General features: G+C 39.5%; 1 protein-coding gene across 8 annotated transcripts in view; it reads left to right on the plus strand.

The window, feature by feature from the left end:
- The window catches only part of Myo5a (myosin VA), a 167,654-nt gene that overhangs the window by 83,525 nt on the left and 62,799 nt on the right, over nucleotides 1-21,330 (plus strand). For all 8 annotated transcript variants that reach the window (XR_015626373.1, XR_015626374.1, XM_087560520.1 and 5 more), the window contains 9 exon segments: nucleotides 1,126-1,209; nucleotides 4,778-4,939; nucleotides 5,843-5,940; nucleotides 8,500-8,586; nucleotides 8,666-8,774; nucleotides 13,713-13,924; nucleotides 14,692-14,848; nucleotides 17,126-17,365; nucleotides 19,248-19,496. Coding sequence is in view for 6 of the 8 variants with exons in the window: in XM_087560520.1 (XP_087416646.1) it covers nucleotides 1,126-1,209; nucleotides 4,778-4,939; nucleotides 5,843-5,940; nucleotides 8,500-8,586; nucleotides 8,666-8,774; nucleotides 13,713-13,924; nucleotides 14,692-14,848; nucleotides 17,126-17,365; nucleotides 19,248-19,496 (1,398 nt within the window). In the remaining 2 variants the exon portion in view is untranslated.

A 21,330-nucleotide genomic window follows, 5' to 3' on the forward strand; every position in this document is an offset into this window, starting at 1 on the left:
AAAGGATCATTCCACACCCAAAGGAGTCTCGACCACAGGTTGAAAAACACTGCCTCAGAGGAACACTTCTGCTTGTGCAGATGGTTCATTAGCTTAGACTGTACACTGGGTCAGCCTGGGAGGAGCTGTCTTTAGCCATGAGGGGAAAAATCAGCTTACAAGTCTGCTTACCCACGAACTAATGGAGCATTTTGATCTTAGTTTATTATCAATCACTACCACTCTTAGAAAATTGGTATTTGTCAACTTACTAGAGTTTACATATTTCTTTTTTATTCTACTGTTTTTCTTAGATTTTTTTTAAAGCTAACATATAAGGAAATAGATCTTTTGTTTTGGGGACAAGGTCTATGAACCTAAGGCTGGCCTTAAACTTACTGTGCAGCTGAGGCCAACGTTGAACTCCTAGTCCTCCTGCCTCTACCTCATATGTGCTGGAATTCTTGGAATGCACTATGGATTTCATTTTATCCTTTTTCGTACATACTCTGCTCCTATCTATCCTTGTCCTCCAGTTCTTTCCACTGCTCCTGTCCTCCTCTTGTCCCATTTCCTATCCCACAGCCCAGTTCTGCCTTAATGTCCCACGTATTCCACTACCTTTCCTTTCTTCCCATTGATAGTTCTTCTTTCTAGTTCCCCCTATATTAATATGTGTGTACACACACGCACGCGCACACAGTTGAAATGTAGGGTCCACATAAGAGAGAAGACAGGAAGTATTTGGGTTTTTGGTTTGGCATATTTCATTCAACATAATGATTTCCATGTGTATCAGTTTTCCTGAAAATGTCATGATTTCATTTTTATTGTGGCTGAATAAAATTCCATTGTATGTATATACCATGTGTTCTTTATCTACTCATCTGCTGATGGACATAGAGACTGGTCCCACCTCTTAGCTGTCATGATTAGTGTAACAATAAGCTTGTGTGTACAAGTAGCTCTTGTGTTAGGAATTGAGTACTTTGTGTCTATCTCCCCAGGTTTACTCTAGTGAATTACCACACCTCTCCCTGGAAATAGCATTGATCTAGAGTCTGGGCAAATAAATATGTTTTTGTTGATGACTATATCTATTCCAAAGTGTTGTCAGTTAGGAGATATTTTTTCATGTGATTTCAGGTGGAGTACCAGTGTGAAGGTTTTCTTGAAAAGAATAAAGACACTGTTTTTGAAGAACAAATTAAAGTCCTTAAGTCAAGCAAGGTAAACTTACTCTTATCAGGATATGGTCCATAAAATGGAAATTGCTTTAGCACTAGTATTTTAATACTAATAATGATTTTTCTAACAAAATCAGTTTTCTTTACAGGTTTTAATTTGTCAAATGTATAACACCTAAACCGTGTCAGGTCTTGTATGGCGTACCATTCAAATGTCGGCAGTCTGATTCATGCGGTGAGGCAGTGTTACATTGCTCTCATCTTACACACGAGGCAGCTGAGGTGTAGGAGCCTGATGACTGCTAAGTTCCCAAGTCGGTTAGACTCTGGCTGTCTTGCTTAGAGCCTGCTCGTAACCACTCTGCCATGCGGTCTTTCAGCTCCATGTGAAATCATTGTCTCCACAGTGGCCCTACACTCTCCTGCGAGGGACTGCACTCTCTGTGGGACTCTCTGCTGTGTCATTTTGAAGGGATTCGCTAGAAATGTGGCCTTATTGTACTCCATCCAAGTTGGGACTAACTCTGGGTCATCATGGATGTAGTTTCAGATGTGACCCAAAATGTTCGAATTATTTTTTCATAAGAACAAATACTAGAACCATTGCTTTCCTAGGAAAAAGGATATTCCAGATGGTAAAAAGTATGGTTACATTGCTTATGAAGCTGGTTTATACCTCCACCTGTTGACCTTTATCTGAAAATGATGGAAGATGGCACACAGTCAGCCTACAAGAGCAAACCAGGAAGCCAGTTACTTGATGCTGTAAAGACTTGCTAAAAAAGCAAAAATATTCATGTGGGCCTTATAGATTACTGATTGGCGCTCTTGTTTTTCTGGCTTATTTCAAGAGAATCCTCTTAGCATCTGTAGAGTAGTATATGGACAATAGGATTCTTGTTTTTAAAATAACAACTTTTTATTGTCAATTTGTGTTAATAATATAAAGATCACATAAAGACCAAATCCTAGTTTTAACCCTCAGAGATAAGTCAAATATTCATAGAAAAATTGTTTATTTACCCTTAGTAAGCATTGAATGTTAATACTTTTTAGCTTGTAGGATTGATGTGCAAAGCAAACTTTTTTTACAGTAACTATCATAAGTGTGGTTCAAAGGTTTTTATCATTTAATCTATAACATAAGCATGACATTCTGCTGTTAATATTTTGTCAAAATAATTTAGCTTAAACAAAGCAAAGGTTTTCATCGTATATGTACCCATAATCAGCACTATCTTTATTCTAACTTAATTTCCTGTTTAGCTAGTGGGTCCAATCATTAGAAGTTAGCAACGTATTGGGAAGAGTCATTGGGAAGAAGCCATCTGTGTTCCATTGCTACAGTTGAAGCAGGGAAAATTTGTGATTTACATGAGTTAAAAGGCTTTTCTTCTTCCCAGCCTTTGCAGCAGTTCAACCAAAAGCCCTGAACTTTATCATCTCTCTGAACCTGCTGTGAAGCAGGTGTAATGCAGTACCAGTTTGTTCTCTTGGAAGGACCCATTTGTTTGTATTTGTGCTGTGTATTTTGAACAGATTTTTTTGTGTGATAATAATAATGTAAAATCCATTTGTGTCTGTTTTAGATATATTTTGCTTAAAATGTCAATTAGAGATTACCATGTAGAAATGTCATATGGGAAGTGGGGAATGAAGACAGGTCAAAGAGAAAGGCAGGGCAGGTAGTAGAAATGCTGTATGTAGGCCTCAGTATGCTTGTTAAAGCCATGAGACCAAGAGTGATTGCTCAAGAGAGCATGTAGATACAAATTGCTGTAGCCAGATGTTCCACTTAACAGAGGCTGCCAGAGGAGGCGCCAGGAACAGAATTAAGAAAAATGGCCTGTGGAGAAGCACTGTCTCAAGAATACATTATAGAACAGTTTCCAATGCAACAATTTAAAGTGCACGCTGTGAGTGCATACGTGTGTGTGTGTGTGTGTGTGTGTGTGTGTGTGTGTGTGTGTGTATTCTGAACTTTGAAAACTAATCTGTTTTCTGTTAGATAGTGTAGATGTCAAGTTAAAGTGTAACACCTTTTGGTAAATATTGCATAGTAGCCCAGTTCTACTAAACTTTTCAGAAAGAAGAGATTAAAAATGAAGTTTTGGCAACTGCTAATGTGGAGCCAGCAATTTATTTGGGAATGATATCATAGCTAAGACTTTGTAGTACATGGTCTCTCACAGAATCATCTAGAGTCTTATTCTCACACTGAGTTTTCATACATAGCTACTAGGAAACTAATTTTTTTGTCTGCAATGTGGGTCTATTTTTGTCATACAGGACAATGTTAAAACAGTTCTTTACTTCTGTACATGTACTTCTAACCATGCTAGATTATATTATATTAAATATTCCCCCAAATGGGAAATGTATTTGCTTAACAGACAGCCCTTATTATGTTATGCTCATAGGTAACTTCCTTAAGGACCCTGATGAGTTTTGTGAATGTTTGTTTTTCTTTTTTGTGGTCCGAGGATTTAGTTATGACCTTATGCTTGCCAAAGGAGCTCTCAGCTACTAAACTGTATTCCAGCCCATATATTTATAGAATATGAAATCATATGACTTTGTTTTTCAGTAAAAGTGGTCTTATCTACTAATCTGATATTAGTAAATAATTACAAGTGTGCACAAATGACTAATTTTATTTATATGGAAATAACAGTGTTAGAAAGATGAATCCATATAGCAAGATATTGCTGTAGACTAGTTTAAGGCTCTTGTTTCAGGAATGTTCATCCCACTGTATTGACTAGTAACTATTCACTTACTGAATGTAAATGCCTTTAATCTCACCACTTGTGAGGGAGAAGCAGGGAGATCTCGTGAGTTTGAAATCAGCCTGATGTACAGAGTTAGTTCCTATGGTGACATAGGAAGACCACATCTTAAAAAACATGATTATAGTAATTGCACTAACGTTCTAAATTTCTTAAAATCAAATATAGTATACACATAGTATAATCACAGAGTTTTCTCCTTTAATATACAATCCAAATTATTTTCTTGAAATTATTAATTCATTATTAACTTTTACCTTATAATATTGAAAACTTGTTTATGACGCCTGCCTGCCGAGACTCTTGGGTATTTCTGAGTTGCGTACCACTGCAGAGACCTGGAGACCTGGACTAGTCCTTTGCTTCTGCTGCATAAAACCCTTTGTAGAACTGAGATGATAAACTCGGTCTTTCAATTAATATTTTCTCATAAAGTAATTATAGTTCAAATCCAGTTATATGTTTAATTGACACTCTTTTTGTATTAGTTAGATTTTGAAATCAGTATATATAGTTGTTTTAAGTTTGTTGCACCCCAAATATTTTTTCACCTTACAGGAATATTGTTTATTAGAAGTATCTATAATGTGTCTTCTACAAAGGCTTACCCTCAGTTTGTGTTTAAGGTATAACGTTTTTGATATTTTGGTTTGGTTTTGTGGGGAGTGTCTCCTTTGGAGAGGTCTTGAGGGCACTCTTTTGCTAAGTCTGGTCTGGTATTCATCATCCTCCTAGCTCTATCTTCTCAATGCTGGGAGTATAGCTATGATACCTCAACTCCTGGGTCTAGAGTATGACTTTCTTTTACTGTTTCTGACTCAGTTTAAGATGCTACCAGAACTATTTCAAGATGACGAGAAGGCCATCAGTCCCACCTCTGCCACTTCCTCAGGACGCACACCTCTCACACGGGTACCTGTAAAGCCCACCAAGGGTCGACCTGGCCAGACTGCCAAAGAGCACAAGAAGACAGTGGGACTTCAGGTGAGCTCAGGGTCTGCCACTGCTAGACTCCTCTCCCTCAGCTTCCACAAAGCCTCAGGCCTTCCTTCTTCAGCCTTGTGGACAGGATCTTCACATGAATAAAAGACCAGAGTTTCTGCTGTGCAAACAACGCTTAGACTTTACCCACCCCAGATTCATAACCGTATACCAACCCTTCCCAAAATAATTTTCACCGTGTCTTAGTTCCTCTAATGCATGTCATGTCTCAGACCACTGTCTTTGTTTTGTTCTTGGTTGTCTCATCTCTGTATTTATACAGAGCATCTGTCAGCTTCCTCAGGACAAGAAAATACCCTCTCCTTCCTTAGGAATATTTTTCCCTGAGGGGGATGGGAAACATTCCACATAAACTTAGTGCCTGGATATGGGTGTAGCTTTGGAAGGGAGTTGGTACACTAATCAGCATAGTGCATTATTCCTAGAGGCCTTGGACTAGATAGGAACAGGGCCTAATGGGGATCCACAACTTCCAGTCTTGACCCATGTCCTTAATGATGCTCCCTTCAGCCTGTTCTCTGCTCACTATTTGTACGATACTAAGAAAGCTGTAGCTTTTTTAGTACTGTGTAGCAAGAGTTCTTACCTTAATAATTAAATGGCCTTAGCAACAAAATTATAAGTCACATATAGTGGAACTTACAAGAAGCTATGGAAAGCAGCAGAATAAAGGTACATGCATATTTAGTAGAATGAACATGTGGAGTTTAGGCAAAGGTAAGTGAAACCCCTAGAATTCTTGTTTAGTAACCACTTCCCTGTGAAGATGACTTTAAATTCATAGTTTATGAATCTCTATGTCATCTTCAATATGTTAAAGGAGGAGAATTTTAAATTGTCTTTTTTCTCTAACAAAACTAATTTTTTTAAAACCTTTTCATGCAGTTTCGAAACTCCCTTCACCTGCTTATGGAAACCCTTAACGCCACTACTCCTCACTATGTTCGCTGTATTAAGCCCAATGATTTCAAGTTTCCATTCACGTAAGTCAAAGTGAAATAAGGAGAAAGACTTTTGGGGAAAACCTTCATGTCTTGTAGAAGGAATCCAGTTCTCAAAATTTCCAGTTCTTGTTTCCTTTTGACAATATAAAAACAAATTAACAGTTAGCTTTCTAAGGAGTTGAAAATTTGAGGCCAATGACGTATCTTTGGTTCTGTTTTTCTGTTTTGACTCTCTCTCTCTGCTGGAGATCTTTCTGACCTTTTGTTAATTTGGACATTAGTTAAAAGCAGAGCTGGCTGGGCTAAGGCTTCTTTGGCCAAGGCTTACCTGGTACTTTTTATCTGTTGAAGCCAGAGAATGTTTATCAAAATCTTCTACTTCAGATACTAAGTCAGAGGTGAAAATGAATCTCTGGAGATAATTTCAAAATACAAATATTTCTCTAAGTTTAAAAGTAATCCATATATGTTGTTGAGACAGTTTTTAGGAGCTAATGCTAGGAGATGAGCAGTGTGAATTGGTATAGGTGCTGGACTAGTTAGCATTTACTTGTGTGTGTGTGTGTGTGTGTGTGTGTGTGTGTGTGTGTGTGTGTGTGTGTGTGTGTTTGTGTTTGAAAGAGAGAACGAGAGAGAGAGATCTAACAAGGTAAGGTCACATGCTATAATTGCTACTTTTAACATCATTAACTGTGGACAGATCCTAGATTAGTATTTAAAGGCCTTCATTATTGATTGAATGGCTGCAGGGTATCTTATGGTATAGATAGTCCACAATCTATTTAAATCATCTACTATGGATAAATTATTAAGGTTGTTACAACAGTTAAAATGTTTCAATTAAATTACAAGTCCCTCCCAGCCTTCCTTTCTCAAATCCTTCCTATGTACCATAACAACAATTTTTAACAAATCTGTTTTACCAGATATTTCTGTACATCCTTAAATAAAATGATTCTAGAGGGATTTGTGGATCGAAAGATCAAGAATATGATTTGATCATTATGCATATGAATTGAAAATCACATTATAGGGTTATTTACCCCATAAATAATCACAGCTACTGTGTGCCAAATAAGAATTTTAAAATATATTTTTAAAAGACCAGCCATGAGGCTATAAAGATGGCTTAGCTGTTAAGAGCACTGGCTACTCTTTTGTGGTACCTGGGTTTATTCCCCCACACTCTGATGACAGCTCAGTCATCTGTCACTCTAGTTTCAGGTCATTTGACACCTTCTTCTGGCCTGTGAGCACCAGTCACTCAGGGGTTGTATAGATATACATGCAGGCAAACATCCATTTATATGTAATAGAATATAAATAAATAAGTAGACAAAAAAGATTAGCCATGTATACCCAAGGTTGCAGTGTCTACACTCCAGTGTATGACGAGTATGGTCTCGCTGGTCCTCCTGTGCAGATTCTGCCTGAGATTTCAGGTCAGTTCTGGAAGACTGCCGTATTCCTCATCATCATCTAGATCATCTCCCTGGGAGGAAGCAGGAACAGGAAGAAGTTGCCATCCTGACTGTGAACTTATATAGTAAGCCCCGTCTCTTACCAGCAATCTGAGACCTGAGAAGACAGTACAGGAATGACTTGGATAGACACTCAGAGCTTAATCATACTCAGAGCTTACTACCAACAGGAGTAGTCACCTGGCTAGAAGAATTTTCTGATGCTTCTTTGATGTCATTTAAACATTAGCTTCTTTTTCTTTTTATTGTCTTAGTTCATTTTCTGTTTGATATAACAAAAATGCCATGACCAAGGCAACTTATAAAAGAAACTAATTTGGGGCCCACGGTTGCAGAGGATTAGAGCACAGAACCATCTGGTGGGGAGCATGGCCTGAGACAAGCTGGCGTGATGCTGCACCAGTGCTGAGAGCTCACATTTTAATGAACAAACATGATGCAGAAACAAACAGGCAAAGCTAACTGGGAATGGCAAGGGCTTTTGAAACCCCAGTGACACACCTTCTCCAACAAGGCCACACCTCCTAATCCTTCCCAAGCATTCAAATATATGAGCATATTGGGGTCATTCTCATTCAAACCACCATCTTTATGATGAAATAAATGTGAAATGTAATGCAAAATAACTATTTTTATAGCTTTAAATACAACAATGCTTCATATGTGCACTGTAAGTAGCTTATAGAACAACAAAGATGTTGGGTTTTAAAAAAAAATAACTGAATTGGGTGTATTTAATTTATCCTTTCAGGTTCATTGATGTTTATCCCAGGGGAGGGCCATGTGCTCAGCTGATGGTGTCTGAGCATTTTCAGTCTAAGCCATAATTACACACTCATTACAGGATGGGCACAGTGAGGGAGAAGCCTGTCTTCTTTACTTTGAGTATGTCCAGTGGACTTTCTGTTGAGACTGTAGTGTCAAGTGGAGGAGCTAGCCACAGTCTATTTTTTATTATCTATCTCTTCCCTGCTGTTTCATGGAGTTTTCCATTTTGATCACTGTTCCAGCTTTTGACTTTGTTTTCTAGTTCATCTGCTTGGCTCTTCACAAAATAATTTAACCTTTGGTGGTCTGGGTCTTTTGTGAGCTAACCGTTTTTTGTTTCTTTATGCAGATTTGATGAGAAGAGAGCAGTACAGCAGCTAAGAGCATGTGGTGTCCTGGAGACCATCCGGATCAGCGCAGCAGGGTTTCCCTCAAGGTGAGCCCAGGATTCCAATGGAGCCGAGCCTTCTGAGAGCAGTTCTTGAATGATAAGCTCATATGGGATTCTTTTCTAGGTGGACTTATCAAGAGTTTTTCAGCCGGTACCGGGTCCTAATGAAGCAAAAGGATGTGCTGGGAGATAGAAAGCAAACATGCCAGAATGTATTAGAGAAACTGATACTGGTGAGAACGGTTTTCACTTCACTGTTTCTGGAAAGGTCTTGTCATTCTGAGCAGAAAGGCCCTGCAAACTTCTCTGTTAAGCAGCATGACCCAGATTATTTGACAGGTAGTTTTAAGTAGGGGAACAGCTGACATAAGGTCAAGTGAGACTCACTGTGTTTAGTGTGAGAGAAGGAATTGGATGCTGATAGCCAACACCGGACAGCTGTTATAAAGGCTGCACTTGGACTTGAGGTGCAGCCCTTTAAATAATTTGATCATTGTCAACAAAAATTATTTTAGTACTTAGTTATGAAAAACACCAGATTTTTTTTCCATCTTTATTAACTTGAGTATTTCTTATTTACATTTTGATTGTTATTCCCCTTCCCAGTTTCCGGGCCAACATCCCCCTAACTCTTCACCCTCCCCTTCTTTATGGGTATTCCCCTCCCCAGACTCCCCCCATTGCTGCCCTCCCCCCAACAATCTAGTTCACTGGGGGTTCAGTCTTAGCAGGACCCAGGGCTTCCCCTTCCACTGGTGCTCTTACTAGGATATTCATTGCTACCTATGGGGTCAGAGTCCAGGGTCAGTCCATGTATAGTCTTTGGGTAGTGGCTTAGTCCCTGGAAGCTCTGGTTGTTTGGCATTGTTGTACATATGGGGTCTCGAGCCTCTTCAAGCTCTTCCAGTTCTTTCTCTGATTCCTTCAATGGGGGTCCTGTTCTCAGTTCAGTGGTTTGCTGCTGGCATTCGCCTCTGTATTTGCTGTATTCTGGTTGTGTCTCTCAGGAGCGATCTACATCCGGCTCCTGTCGGCCTGCACTTCTTTGCTTCATCCATCTTGTCTAATTGGGTGGCTGTATATGTATGGGCCACATGTGGGGCAGGCTCTGAAGGTATTCCTTCAGTCTCTGTTTTAATCTTTGCCTCTCTCTTCCCTGCCAAGGGTATTCTTGTTCCCCTTTTAAAGAAGGAGTGAAGCATTTGCATTTTGGTAATCCTTCTTGAGTTTCATGTGTTCTGTGCATCTAGGGTAATTCAAGCATTTGGGCTAATAGCCACTTATCAATGAGTGCATACCATGTGTGTTTTTCTGTAATTGGGTTACCTCACTCAGGATGATATTTTCCAGTTCCATCCATTTGCCCATGAATTTCATAAAGTCATTGTTTTTGATAGCTGAGTAATATTCCATTGTGTAGATGTACCACATTTTCTGTATCCATTCCTCTATTGAAGAGCATCTGGGTTCTTTCCAGCTTCTGGCTATTATAAATAAGGCTGCGATGAACATAGTGGAGCATGTGTCTTTGTTATATGTTGGGGCATCTTTTGGGTATATGCCCAAGAGAGGTATAGCTGGGTCCTCAGGTAGTTCAATGTCCAATTTTCTGAGGAACCTCCAGACTGATTTCCAGAGTGGTTGTACCAGTTTGCAATCCCACCAACAATGGAGGAGTGTTCCTCTTTCTCCACATCCTCACCAGCATTTGCTGTCACCTGAGTTTTTGATCTTAGCCATTCTGACTGGTGTGAGGTGAAATCTCAGGGTTGTTTTGATTTGCATTTCTCTGATGGCTAAGGATGTTGAACATTTCTTTAGGTGTTTCTCAGCCATTCGGCATTCCTCAGCTGTGAATTCTTCGTTTAGCTCTGAACCCCATTTTTTAATAGGGTTATTTGTCTCCCTGCAGTCTAACTTCGTGAGTTCTTTGTGTATCTGTTGTAGGATTGGTAAAGATCTTTTCCCAATCTGTTGGTTGCCGTTTTGTTCTAACAACAGTGTCCTTTGCCTTACAGAAGCTTTGCAGTTTTATGAGATCCCATTTGTCGATTCTTGATCTTAGAGATAAGCCATTGGTGTTTTGTTCAGGAAATTTTTTCCAGTGCCCATGTGTTCGAGATGCTTCCCCACTTTTTCTTCTATTAGTTTGAGTGTATCTGGTTTGATGTGGAGGTCCTTGATCCACTTGGACTTAAGCTTTGTACAGGGTGATAAGCATGGATCGATCTGCATTCTTCTACATGTTGACCTCCAGTTGAACCAGCACCATTTGCTGAAAATACTATCTTTTTTCCATTTGATGGTTTTGGCTCCTTTGTCAAAAATCAAGTGCCCATAGGTGTGTGGGTTCATTTCTGGGTCTTCAATTCTGTTCCATTGGTCTATCTGTCTGTCTCTGTACCAATACCATGCAGTTTTTATCACTATTGCTCTGTAATATTGCTTGAGTTCAGGGATAGTGATTCCACCAGAAATCCTTTTATAATTAAGGATAGTTTAAGCTATCCTGGGTTTTTTGTTATTCCAGATGAATTTGCAAATTGTTCTGTCTAACTCTCTGAAGAATTGGATTGGTATTTTGATGGGGATTGCATTGAATCTGTAGATCGCTTTTGGTAAAATGGCCATATTTACTATATTAATCCTGCCAAACACCAGATATAATTAAAGGGGAAAGTCCGTTTTTATTTTTAAAGAAAATGAATGCTTTTTAAAGATGAGCATTTAGATTATGTCTATATCGCATATTGGGTAAAGAATGGAGAAATGGCTCAGTAGAAGAGCATAGACTTGACTCAAGAAGATTTGAGCCCACAACCACCTGTAACTCTGACTCCCAAGGGAACCGGCACCTCTGGCCTTCTCAGCCATTTACACTTTTACATCCATGAAGGACATGGGGGCAGACACACACTTGCACACATATAACTGAAAATCTTAGAAGAATAAACATGACTAAATACAATGCACAGGAAGCAGGAGAGAAATCAAAGGAAGTCAAAACCATATCCCATTATGAAGAGGAAGAATAATTTTATGAGATATCAGATTTGAGTCAATTCCTGAAGAATGGGTAAGTTTGGATAAAAATGGAATTAAGCTATAAAGAAGTAGAAAAAACAGAATTTGCTAATGTGGCTGGAGAAATGTTTAAGAGTTCCTGCTTACAGAGGACTTGAGTTCGATTCCCAGCACCCACACTGGATAGCTTGTAACTGCAGCTCCAAGAGATCCAAGGCCTTCTGACTTCTGTCACCACATACATTCATATACTCATAGACACATACACATAAATCTGTAATAGTAAATCTTTAGAGCTAGACAGAGATGCAGTTAAAAACACTTGCTGTTCTTGCAGAGGACATAGGTTTGGTTCCCAGCACCCACGTGGCATGTCATGGCCATCCTTCCAGTCCACGGGAGCCAGCGTCTTTTGGACTCTACAGACACTGGACAGACACTGGTCATGACAAAGTGAACATTATGTACATGCAAGCAAAACTCTCACACACAGTTTTTTTCTTTAAAAACAAAGAAACAATAAGGTGGTCTTTTATGAGGTAAGAGTTGTGTATGAGACAGAAGACAAATTGTTAGGGATAGATGGTGATGCTGTAGACAGCCTGACGATTTTGTATAGTCACCTGAAGGGTTTGCGAGACACAGATTGCTAGCCTCTACCTGTAGAATTTCTCATTCAGTTGGTCTAGGATGGGCCCAATAACTTAACCACCTTCTCTCCTATACTTTATTTTTTTCTATTCTGTAGATAGAACCCAGGGCTTTGCAATGCTAGGCAAATATTGTATCACTAGCTAAATTCCATTATCATTTCTAACAGTTCCCTGGGCCTACACAGTACACATAGAAAAATCTCTAATCTGAGTCTTGATGAGTTTGAAATTCATGCAAAGGTTGCTTAAAATTTATTTTTCTTGTACCTTACTATGAAGTACTCATTCATAATTACTAGCTATTGATTAAATGTAATTCTTTTTTGATATTTTTCCCCTTTGAAAGAACTAAGGATCCCATTTTAGTTCTGATTTTTAAGATTTATTGTGGTTTTGGGGTTTTTTGTTTTGTTTTTTCAGTTTAGCCCCACTCCTTTCTAACCTGGGTTCAGATGGGAATATGAAGCAGAGAGCTGAGACATTCATGCAGCTGCCTCCTCCCCCAGCCCCTGGGGGGTCTGACCTGGACCTAGTGGAGGCAGAGGTAGTAGCTGAGCTCCTCAGGGGAAAAGGACCTAGCTAGGGTTCCTGTGTAAATGTTATTGTATCATTTTAGGCTTTTCAAATATATTTTATAGTTTCTAATTTTTTAGCTTCATGTTTAAAGGGATATGTGCAAAAACTGAGTTTCTCTGTATTTTGCTTAGAATTTCAGACACAGTAGTAATTAATATATGTAAAGTCTTCCTTTTTTGATATGAAAGTAGGTAATGATTTGCATGCTTACACCTGAGGCAGATCACCCCAATCACATGCATATCTCTTCCTACCCTACAGCTCTGCTTACAAAAGCAGCATGCATGACTGTATTTCTTATGGAAAAGCTTCTAGATCTTGTATACCTGTGGAAGGTGGTAGGCACCCTCACGAGGCATATGTAGTTTTGGAGACTGTTGAGGTACACTGTGTAGACACTTATCCTTAGTACGAACACAGAGATTTGGAAGGATTGGTTATTGGTTGTTTTTGTTTTGTTTTTAATTTTTATTTTCTGTGTTTTTCTTCCTGCCTTATTCGTCATACTGGTGTTTTTGTCTCTTCAGCTGCTCAAGGATTGTATTGCCTGATGTAATCTTACAGCGGGTCACTCAAAGGGAGTGTCAACATCTCCATTTCCTTGAGATGTTTAAAGTCCAAACAAGCAAATAGTAGCTGCATAGAACCCACAACCAGTTTGAGGCCTCAGATAATAACTCCAGGTAGAATAATTCTGGAAAATAACTCTTAGGCTACCATTTTCTCTAAAATCCTTTTTATTTACACAACTTATAAAGGATCAACAATCTGGCTCCATTAGTTCGTTGAAATGTAGATCAGGGTTTAGATGATAGATTCATCTTTTTACTGATTCTAATTCTAGATTTTTTTCTATCTTTAATTTCTTTTATAAGGTCATTATTTCTCCTTATATTTATTATTTCTCCCCTAACATAGGACAAGGATAAATACCAGTTTGGTAAGACAAAGATCTTTTTTCGTGCTGGTCAAGTGGCCTATCTAGAAAAATTGAGGGCTGACAAACTGAGGGCGGCCTGCATCCGGATCCAGAAGACGATTCGTGGGTGGCTGCTGAGGAAGAGATACCTGTGTATGCAGAGGGCAGCCATCACAGTGCAGCGATACGTGCGTGGCTATCAGGCTCGATGGTGGGTCTCCTTATGGCCTCATGGGCCTCCTCTAGCGCATGGTCCACTCTTGGACAGGTCCCAGTGAGAAGATAGTGTCACAGTCACTGTTAGTTTCAAAGCTTAGCAAATTAGCTCACAAGACAATTTAAAAGAGTAAATTCTTACGTAGATTTATGATAGTAAAGATTTGAATTGCTACCGACTTAGGTCCTTAGAATTTGTACACCTTCTACTTTAACATGGAGCTTGAAGAAATTGTATGTAAATTAAAAGAACCACGAATATGAGACAGATAATCTTGTCTCTACTGAGAGCAATTAACTAAGAAAATTCTAGCAAAAAATCATATTTCAGTATGAAATAATGAAATACATAGAGGTACAAGTGAAAGTGAATTAATGGTGAAGCACGTATACTCAGATTCAGGAAAAGATGTTACTTGAAAAGTGATCTACAATAACAGTAAGGTAAGTTTGGAATTACAGTGTGCATCAGTTTGCTGTGTGAAGGGAACTACGATCCTGTCCTAGAAAGAGGAAAGTGTTATGAACTTCTTTTCTTTTCTGTAAAATGTGGCAATATGGGACATCCTGCTTTTCAAAATTAGGGAAACCCCAATGAGAAAGTAGTTCAGAAGCTACACATTGCTGAACACACGTGAGCATAAGTGCTTATCTTGGTGAATATTAGAATACAGTGAGGTTCTTCTCGGGATACCTAAGACACTGACATTGACGGTTCGCAGTCCTGGTGAGTGACAGTGCACCACTCTTGTCTTTGGGCAGCTATGCTAAGTTTCTGCGCAGAACCAAGGCAGCAACCACCATTCAGAAGTACTGGCGCATGTATGTGGTCCGCAGGAAGTACAAGATTAGACGAGCTGCCACCATTGTTCTTCAGTCTTATTTGAGAGGCTACTTGGCAAGAAATAGGTATCGCAAGGTAAGACACTGTTCTCAAGGCTGTTCATGCATTCCAGCAATACTAATCACATTCTCCATCTGTACTTAGTGCCATCTAGATGGCTGTGGGCAAAGAAGCCATGTAGACAACACAGAAGAAAATATACGTCCCATTTCCGTTTGTCTGTACAGCTTTTAAAGTTGAATAAGTGAATGTGAAACGAAAATCACAAACTTGGTTGCTAAAAACAATCGTGCTTATTTTCTCAGCCTTCTGGAGGCCAAAAGTCCAGAACCACTGGACTATAATCAGGATATCAGCAGTATCACATTCCCTAAAAGCCCAAAATATAAGCATTCATCGTTCCTCCCAGTGGTGGCCTACAATCCCGCACCTGTGACCACATTGCTTCTATCTCTGCTCTATCTTTATATCATCTGTCTCTTATGAAACAATGATGGGGCTGGTTAGATCCCCAGAACCCACAGCATGGAAGGAAACAATCAGCCGACAAGTATGTTCCCCCACAAAATAATTGTTTTTAAAGATTTTTTTAAATTATGGTATTTAGATCCCACCTTCATAATCCAGGATAACATCCCCATCTCAAGATCTTTAACCTAGTCATATCTGTGAAGTCCCTTTTTCCAAATAAGATCACAATTACAAGTTCTAGGTATTAGGACTTTATTGGGGACCATTATTCAGACAGATATAGAGAGATAAGCTACACAAATAGGTTAAATATATGACAGAAGATAAACCTAAGGAGAAAAACTTAGAAAAATTCATTATGGTGAAGAGGAAATAGATATATTTGTATGTTTAAAGTTATATTGACTAGAATGTGGTACGTCTTTAATTCAGTGTGTGTGTGTGTGTGTGTGTGTGTGTGTGTGTGTGTGTGTGTGTGTGTGTGTGCAAGTTGTACATACATATGTAGAGACCAGAGCAGGACTTCAGTTACCTTGAGACAGTGTCTCTCACTAAACCCGAAGCTCATTGTCTTGGCCAGGCTAGTCAGCCCGCACGCAAACTCCCAAGATCAGCTTGTCACCATCTCCCAGTTCTGGGGTTATGGAGATAAGTGTCTATTCTTGGGTTTTTATGTGGGTGCTGGGGATTCACACAAAGATCCTCCTGTTTGTATAGCAAGCAATTCTTATGCACTAAGCCATCCTCCAAGCCTCACAAATCTTTTTTGCATGTGGCACCAGGGTTGAATTCAAGACTGCATGCATAATAACCATGCACTTGTCTACTAAGCCACACTCTGTCCTCAAAGTGACCTTTGTATCTTAGAATAATTGATGTTACTCTGTAGATCAGAGATCACCAACGAATCTTTTTAAAAACATGTGTGTGTGTGTATGTATGTATTAAAAAGACTATCATGACTTTATGTTACATTTTCTTGCTTTTAGCTTTCTCTTTTAAACTCTGTTCCTTTACCTTGGCATCCGTAACAGATTCCTGCTGCATTCAAAACAGCAGCAATAGGAAATCCTAGAATGATACACCTGAAATGTGGCCAACAAGTACATCATCAACTTTAGGCTGAGGAAGGTGGCACACACCTTTAATCCCAGCACTAAATGGGCAGAGGCAGTTGGATCTCCATAGTTTTGAGGCTAGCCTGGTCTACAACCAGACCAACCAGGGCTACCTAGAGAGACCCTATCTCAAACAAACAAAAACAATGTCACCTCCTGTGTTCAAGGGTGGAGTCAATAAGTCATTAATAACCTTTCACTATATCAGCCAACTTACTGGCTGTCCCCATGACCTCATGTACCAACTTAGCACACAGAGACTCAGTGCAGTGGCAAAATCTATTTTAATAACACATAGTTCATAAAGTACCTAGTTTTTAGTTTTATAAGACCTCCTACCAGCAGAAATCATATACCAGTAAAGAAACTGATGCATTTTTTTGTGTTCTTCATAGAACTTTTTTCTTTTGGCAATCTGGTATTTTTTTATTTAGATTGCTTCCAATTCTGTTTTGTTAGTAGTTGTGTGTGTGTGTGTGTGTGTGTGTGTGTGTGTGTGTGTGTGTGTGTGTGTCCCCACACACACAATAAAATGTAATTAGAAAAGTGGACATTGAAAGTTTATTTGGAATTTGGAAAGGACTATACTGATATATTGAGATATTGCCTTTATATTTCTATGATTTATAATCCACATAAGAACACAGTTGATTTAATTTTTTCTTCCTCTCGAGGTATGGATTCTCAATTTGACACACTTAGGCAGATAGACTTGAACTTTGAGTCTAGTCTAGAGTCTCAGGTTATCTTCCTTTTTCTGCAGATACTCCGTGAGCACAAAGCAGTCATCATTCAGAAACGTGTCCGTGGCTGGCTGGCTCGTACACATTATAAGAGGACCATGAAAGCCATCATCTACCTTCAATGCTGCTTCCGGCGGATGATGGCCAAGCGTGAGCTGAAGAAACTCAAAATTGAGGCTCGCTCTGTGGAACGCTACAAGAAGCTCCATATTGGCATGGAAAACAAGATTATGCAGCTGCAACGCAAAGTGGATGAGCAGGTGGTTTAAAGGAGCCCTGAAGCTAGAGCACATCGAAGGGATCCACTGGGGTTGTTCTTAGTTGCGTGAGTCTCAGGGACAGACAGGATCTTTTTAACACAGCCTACTCCACACCTGTTTGATCTTGAGTCACATTGTAATTTATACTTTGCAGACCTCTTTCACCACTTCTCTGTTTGTGCGCACTCTCCAACAGTTGTTTGGCACTGCAGTGGCAGGAGAAGCAGGAAAATGTCCGTGTGTCTGTGAAGCCCACAGTCTGTTTGCAGAGAGGAAATTCTATTGCTTAGCAGTAGTTACTAAGTAGTATTCTAGCACATGCAAATGATCTAAAGGTAACTAAGAATGTCTATGGAAGAGATAAGGACAGCAAGGGGACAAGGCCCACAATGAAATAGGATTCATGGATTCTCTAAATGCAATGAGAAATTTGAGATTTGTGAGGAACTGCTTTATCACTCTTATTCATCTTCTATCTAGTATGTGGCTTATTTTTTATTAGCCCCAAGTTCTGACCTGTGGTAGGTAGATAGTATCACTTAGCTAAATCTCAGGTCTTAAGCTAAGCATAGTGGCTTAAGCCTGTATTCTAGGTATGGAGGAGGCTGAGTGGAGAACTGCCTCCATGAAAGTGCTAGGAATTGAAGCAAATTTCCTGTAAGAGCAGCTAGTGTCCTTAATCAGTGAGCCATTCTCTCTAGCCCCTCCCCTTTACTTCTGGATTAAAAATTAGGAAATTTTGGGACTGGAGGGATGGTTAAGAACGTTCCAGAGTCCTCTGAGTTCAGCTTTCAGCTCCCTTTAGTGTCATGTAAAACTGTACTCCAAAGGGATTTGATGCCCTCTTCTGGTGTGGAGATGTGCATACAGACAAAACACCCATATACATAAAGTACGTAAGTAAATAAATCTTTACAAAATAATTAGGAATGTAAGAGTTTACTGCGAAACTTGTGATTATGAGAAAATCAAATTTTTGTTGTATATTATATAAAACAGAATTAATTGCTCTGTGTTGTTCTTTTTTGTGTAATGAAGAAACCATTTGTTAGATTATGGAAGCCAAGCAGGTAGAAACTAATACCATATCCTTATCTACTTACACTAAGGAAGTGTGTTGCCATTCTGTCCTGGTTCTGATGTTCAATGTGGTTTTGTTGGTTTTTGTTTTTGTTTTTTAAGACAGGGTCCCACTCTTTAGACCAGGCTGGCCCTTGAACTCACAAAGATCTACCTGCCTCTGCCTCCCAAGTGCTAGGATTAAAGGAGTGTGCCACCACACCCAGCTCAATGTTGTTTTTAATGCAGGGTTATATTATGATCATTTTAGTACAGCAATTTTGGCCATCTTGATGCTATGATGATGTATTAAAATTTATAGCTGGAATATCATGGCATAACCAGCCTTTAATCCAAGCACTTCAGACTGAGACAGAGGCAGGTGGATCTTTATGAGTGTGAGGCCAGCCTGGTCTACAAGGTAAGTTCCAGGTCAGCCTGGGTTACATAGTGAGATCTTTTTTTTTTTTTTTTTTTTTTTTGGTTCTTTTTTTTCGGAGCTGGGGATCGAACCCAGGGCCTTGCGCTTCCTAGGTAAGCGCTCTACCACTGAGCTAAATCCCCAGCCCCACATAGTGAGATCTTGTCTTGAAAACAGAATCCATAAGACTTGTTGGTACACACCTAAAATCTGAGGATCATGAGTTAGAGGCTTTGGGGTTGCATAATGAGTTTAGCTAGACTAAATAGTAAGACCCACTCTCCAAAACAAAACAGTAAAACCTAGATGGATATAATTAATGGGCATGGTAACCTCACTGCATACATTTGGTCATTCATACTATTAATAGTTACTTATTGTTACTAATGTCTGTATTTTAAGAATAAAGACTACAAATGCCTCATGGAGAAACTGACCAATCTAGAAGGAGTATACAACTCTGAGACTGAAAAACTACGAAATGATGTAGAACGTCTTCAGCTAAGCGAGGAGGAAGCTAAGGTTGCCACTGGGAGAGTGCTTAGTCTGCAGGAAGAAATTGCAAAACTCCGAAAAGACCTGGAACAAACTCGATCGGAGAAAAAGTCCATTGAAGAACGAGCAGATAAATACAAACAAGAAACTGAGCAGGTAGGAAACAGTATTCCTATCCCCGTTGCCCCATGCAGCAAAGTAAATGCCATCATCCTGACCTAGTCCATGTGAGTCTATATTCATTTTAATCAAAGACATATTGCAAATTTTATTGGGCTTACTGTTTATACCAATGTTTCCCAAATACCTCTGCCCCATGATCAACAAGTAGGCTGGAGTCTTGGGCTAGAACATTTAACTCTAGTAAGAATAGAGACAAAGTAATGTTTCAACAGTGCAATTAATATCTATGTACCTACCTTGGTTAGGATTTTATTGCTGTGAAGAGACACCATAACCAAGATAGCTCTTACAAAAAGAAGACATTTAATTGGGGCTGACTTCCAGTTTCAGAGGTTTAGTCCATTATCATGGTGGCAGGAAGCATGGCAGCATCCAAGCAGACATGGTGCCAGAAGAGTCGGGAGTCCTACATCTTGATCCAAAGGCAGCCAGGAAGAGACTGGCTTCCAGGTGACAGCCAGCAGTAGGGTCTCTCTTCTGTACTGGGCAGAGCTTGAGCACTGGGAGCCCTCAAAGCCTGCCTGCACAGTGACACACTTCTTCTATATCTATCTGTATATTCATATATCTTAATTCTTTTGAGACAAGGTCTTACTATGTAGAACTAAATGCCCTTGATTTACTGTATAGATAGATCAAGTCAGTATCAAACGCATAGAGATCGACCTCCTCTGCCTCCCAGGTGCTGGGATTGAAGGCATGCACCAGTATGCCTCACCCCAGTTTTCTTAACTTCTTAAGCATGCAGTTATATGGAAATAAATATATCAATATCGTTCTAAAGCCAATATTTATTTAAGCATCAAAATTAAAAATGTTTCCATTACTATGAAATTCTTAGAAGGTATCACATAGAAAATATCTCTTATAAATATGGAAGTATCAGAAAGCACTAGTGAATTTCTAAAGCTAGAAAGCTTTCACACAGTGGAAGCAAACAGCGTCTTCAGGACATCACATTACTACTGCACTCATGAAAACCCAGCAGCTACCTACACAGATGGGCCAGTCAACACTCGGCATAGGTCAGGGAGACTCTCACAAGACTCTACCCATAGCTCAGGAGCTGTTGACTGTTGATGTCTATGGGGAGAGGGAGAATCAGTTTTCATCTGGGTGAGGCCCCTGGTAGGTTGCCCACAGTGCAGTGACTTGGCCCCACACCCATCTTTATAAAAAAGAAAGAACAAGAAGTTTAAAGAGGGTTGCTAGGGATGGGATCCAAGAAGAGTAGCACTTGGTAAAAATTCATTGTATACATAAATGAAATTCTCAAAATAAATAAAAATGATTATATTTTTTAAAGATTTCATGGGTTTGGAGAGATGCCTCAGCTGTTAAGTGTGTCTCTTGCCCTTTCAGAGGACAGGAGTTTAGTTCCTAGACTACACATCTGTAATTCCAGCTCTAGGGGATTCAGCACTCTTTTCTGGCTATGGATACACCACACATACATATAAACATTATTTTTAAGGACTCATATCCCTGTCTCTTCGATCTGCCCATTTGAATGGCCATGTTCTGGAGGTACAGTGAAAAGGTGTTTGATGACTAATCTTAGTTGTCGACTTATCATACTGGAGAGAAGGAGTCTCAAAGAATTGCCTTTATCAGAGTTTCCTTGACCATATCTGTGAGGTGCTTTCTCAGTTGCTGGCTGACACTGGGAGGGTCCAGGCCATTGTGAATGGTACATCCCTAGGCATGTGGGCTATATAAGAAAGCTAGCTGAGCGTGAGCTAGGAGCAAGCTTAAATCCAAGACTTCTTCAAAATCCTGCCTCGCTTCCCTGCTAATGGACGGGACC

Source organism: Rattus norvegicus, chromosome 8, assembly GCF_021556685.1.
Source record: "Rattus norvegicus strain SHRSP/BbbUtx chromosome 8, alternate assembly SHRSP_T2T, whole genome shotgun sequence".
NCBI lineage: Eukaryota > Metazoa > Chordata > Mammalia > Rodentia > Muridae > Rattus > Rattus norvegicus.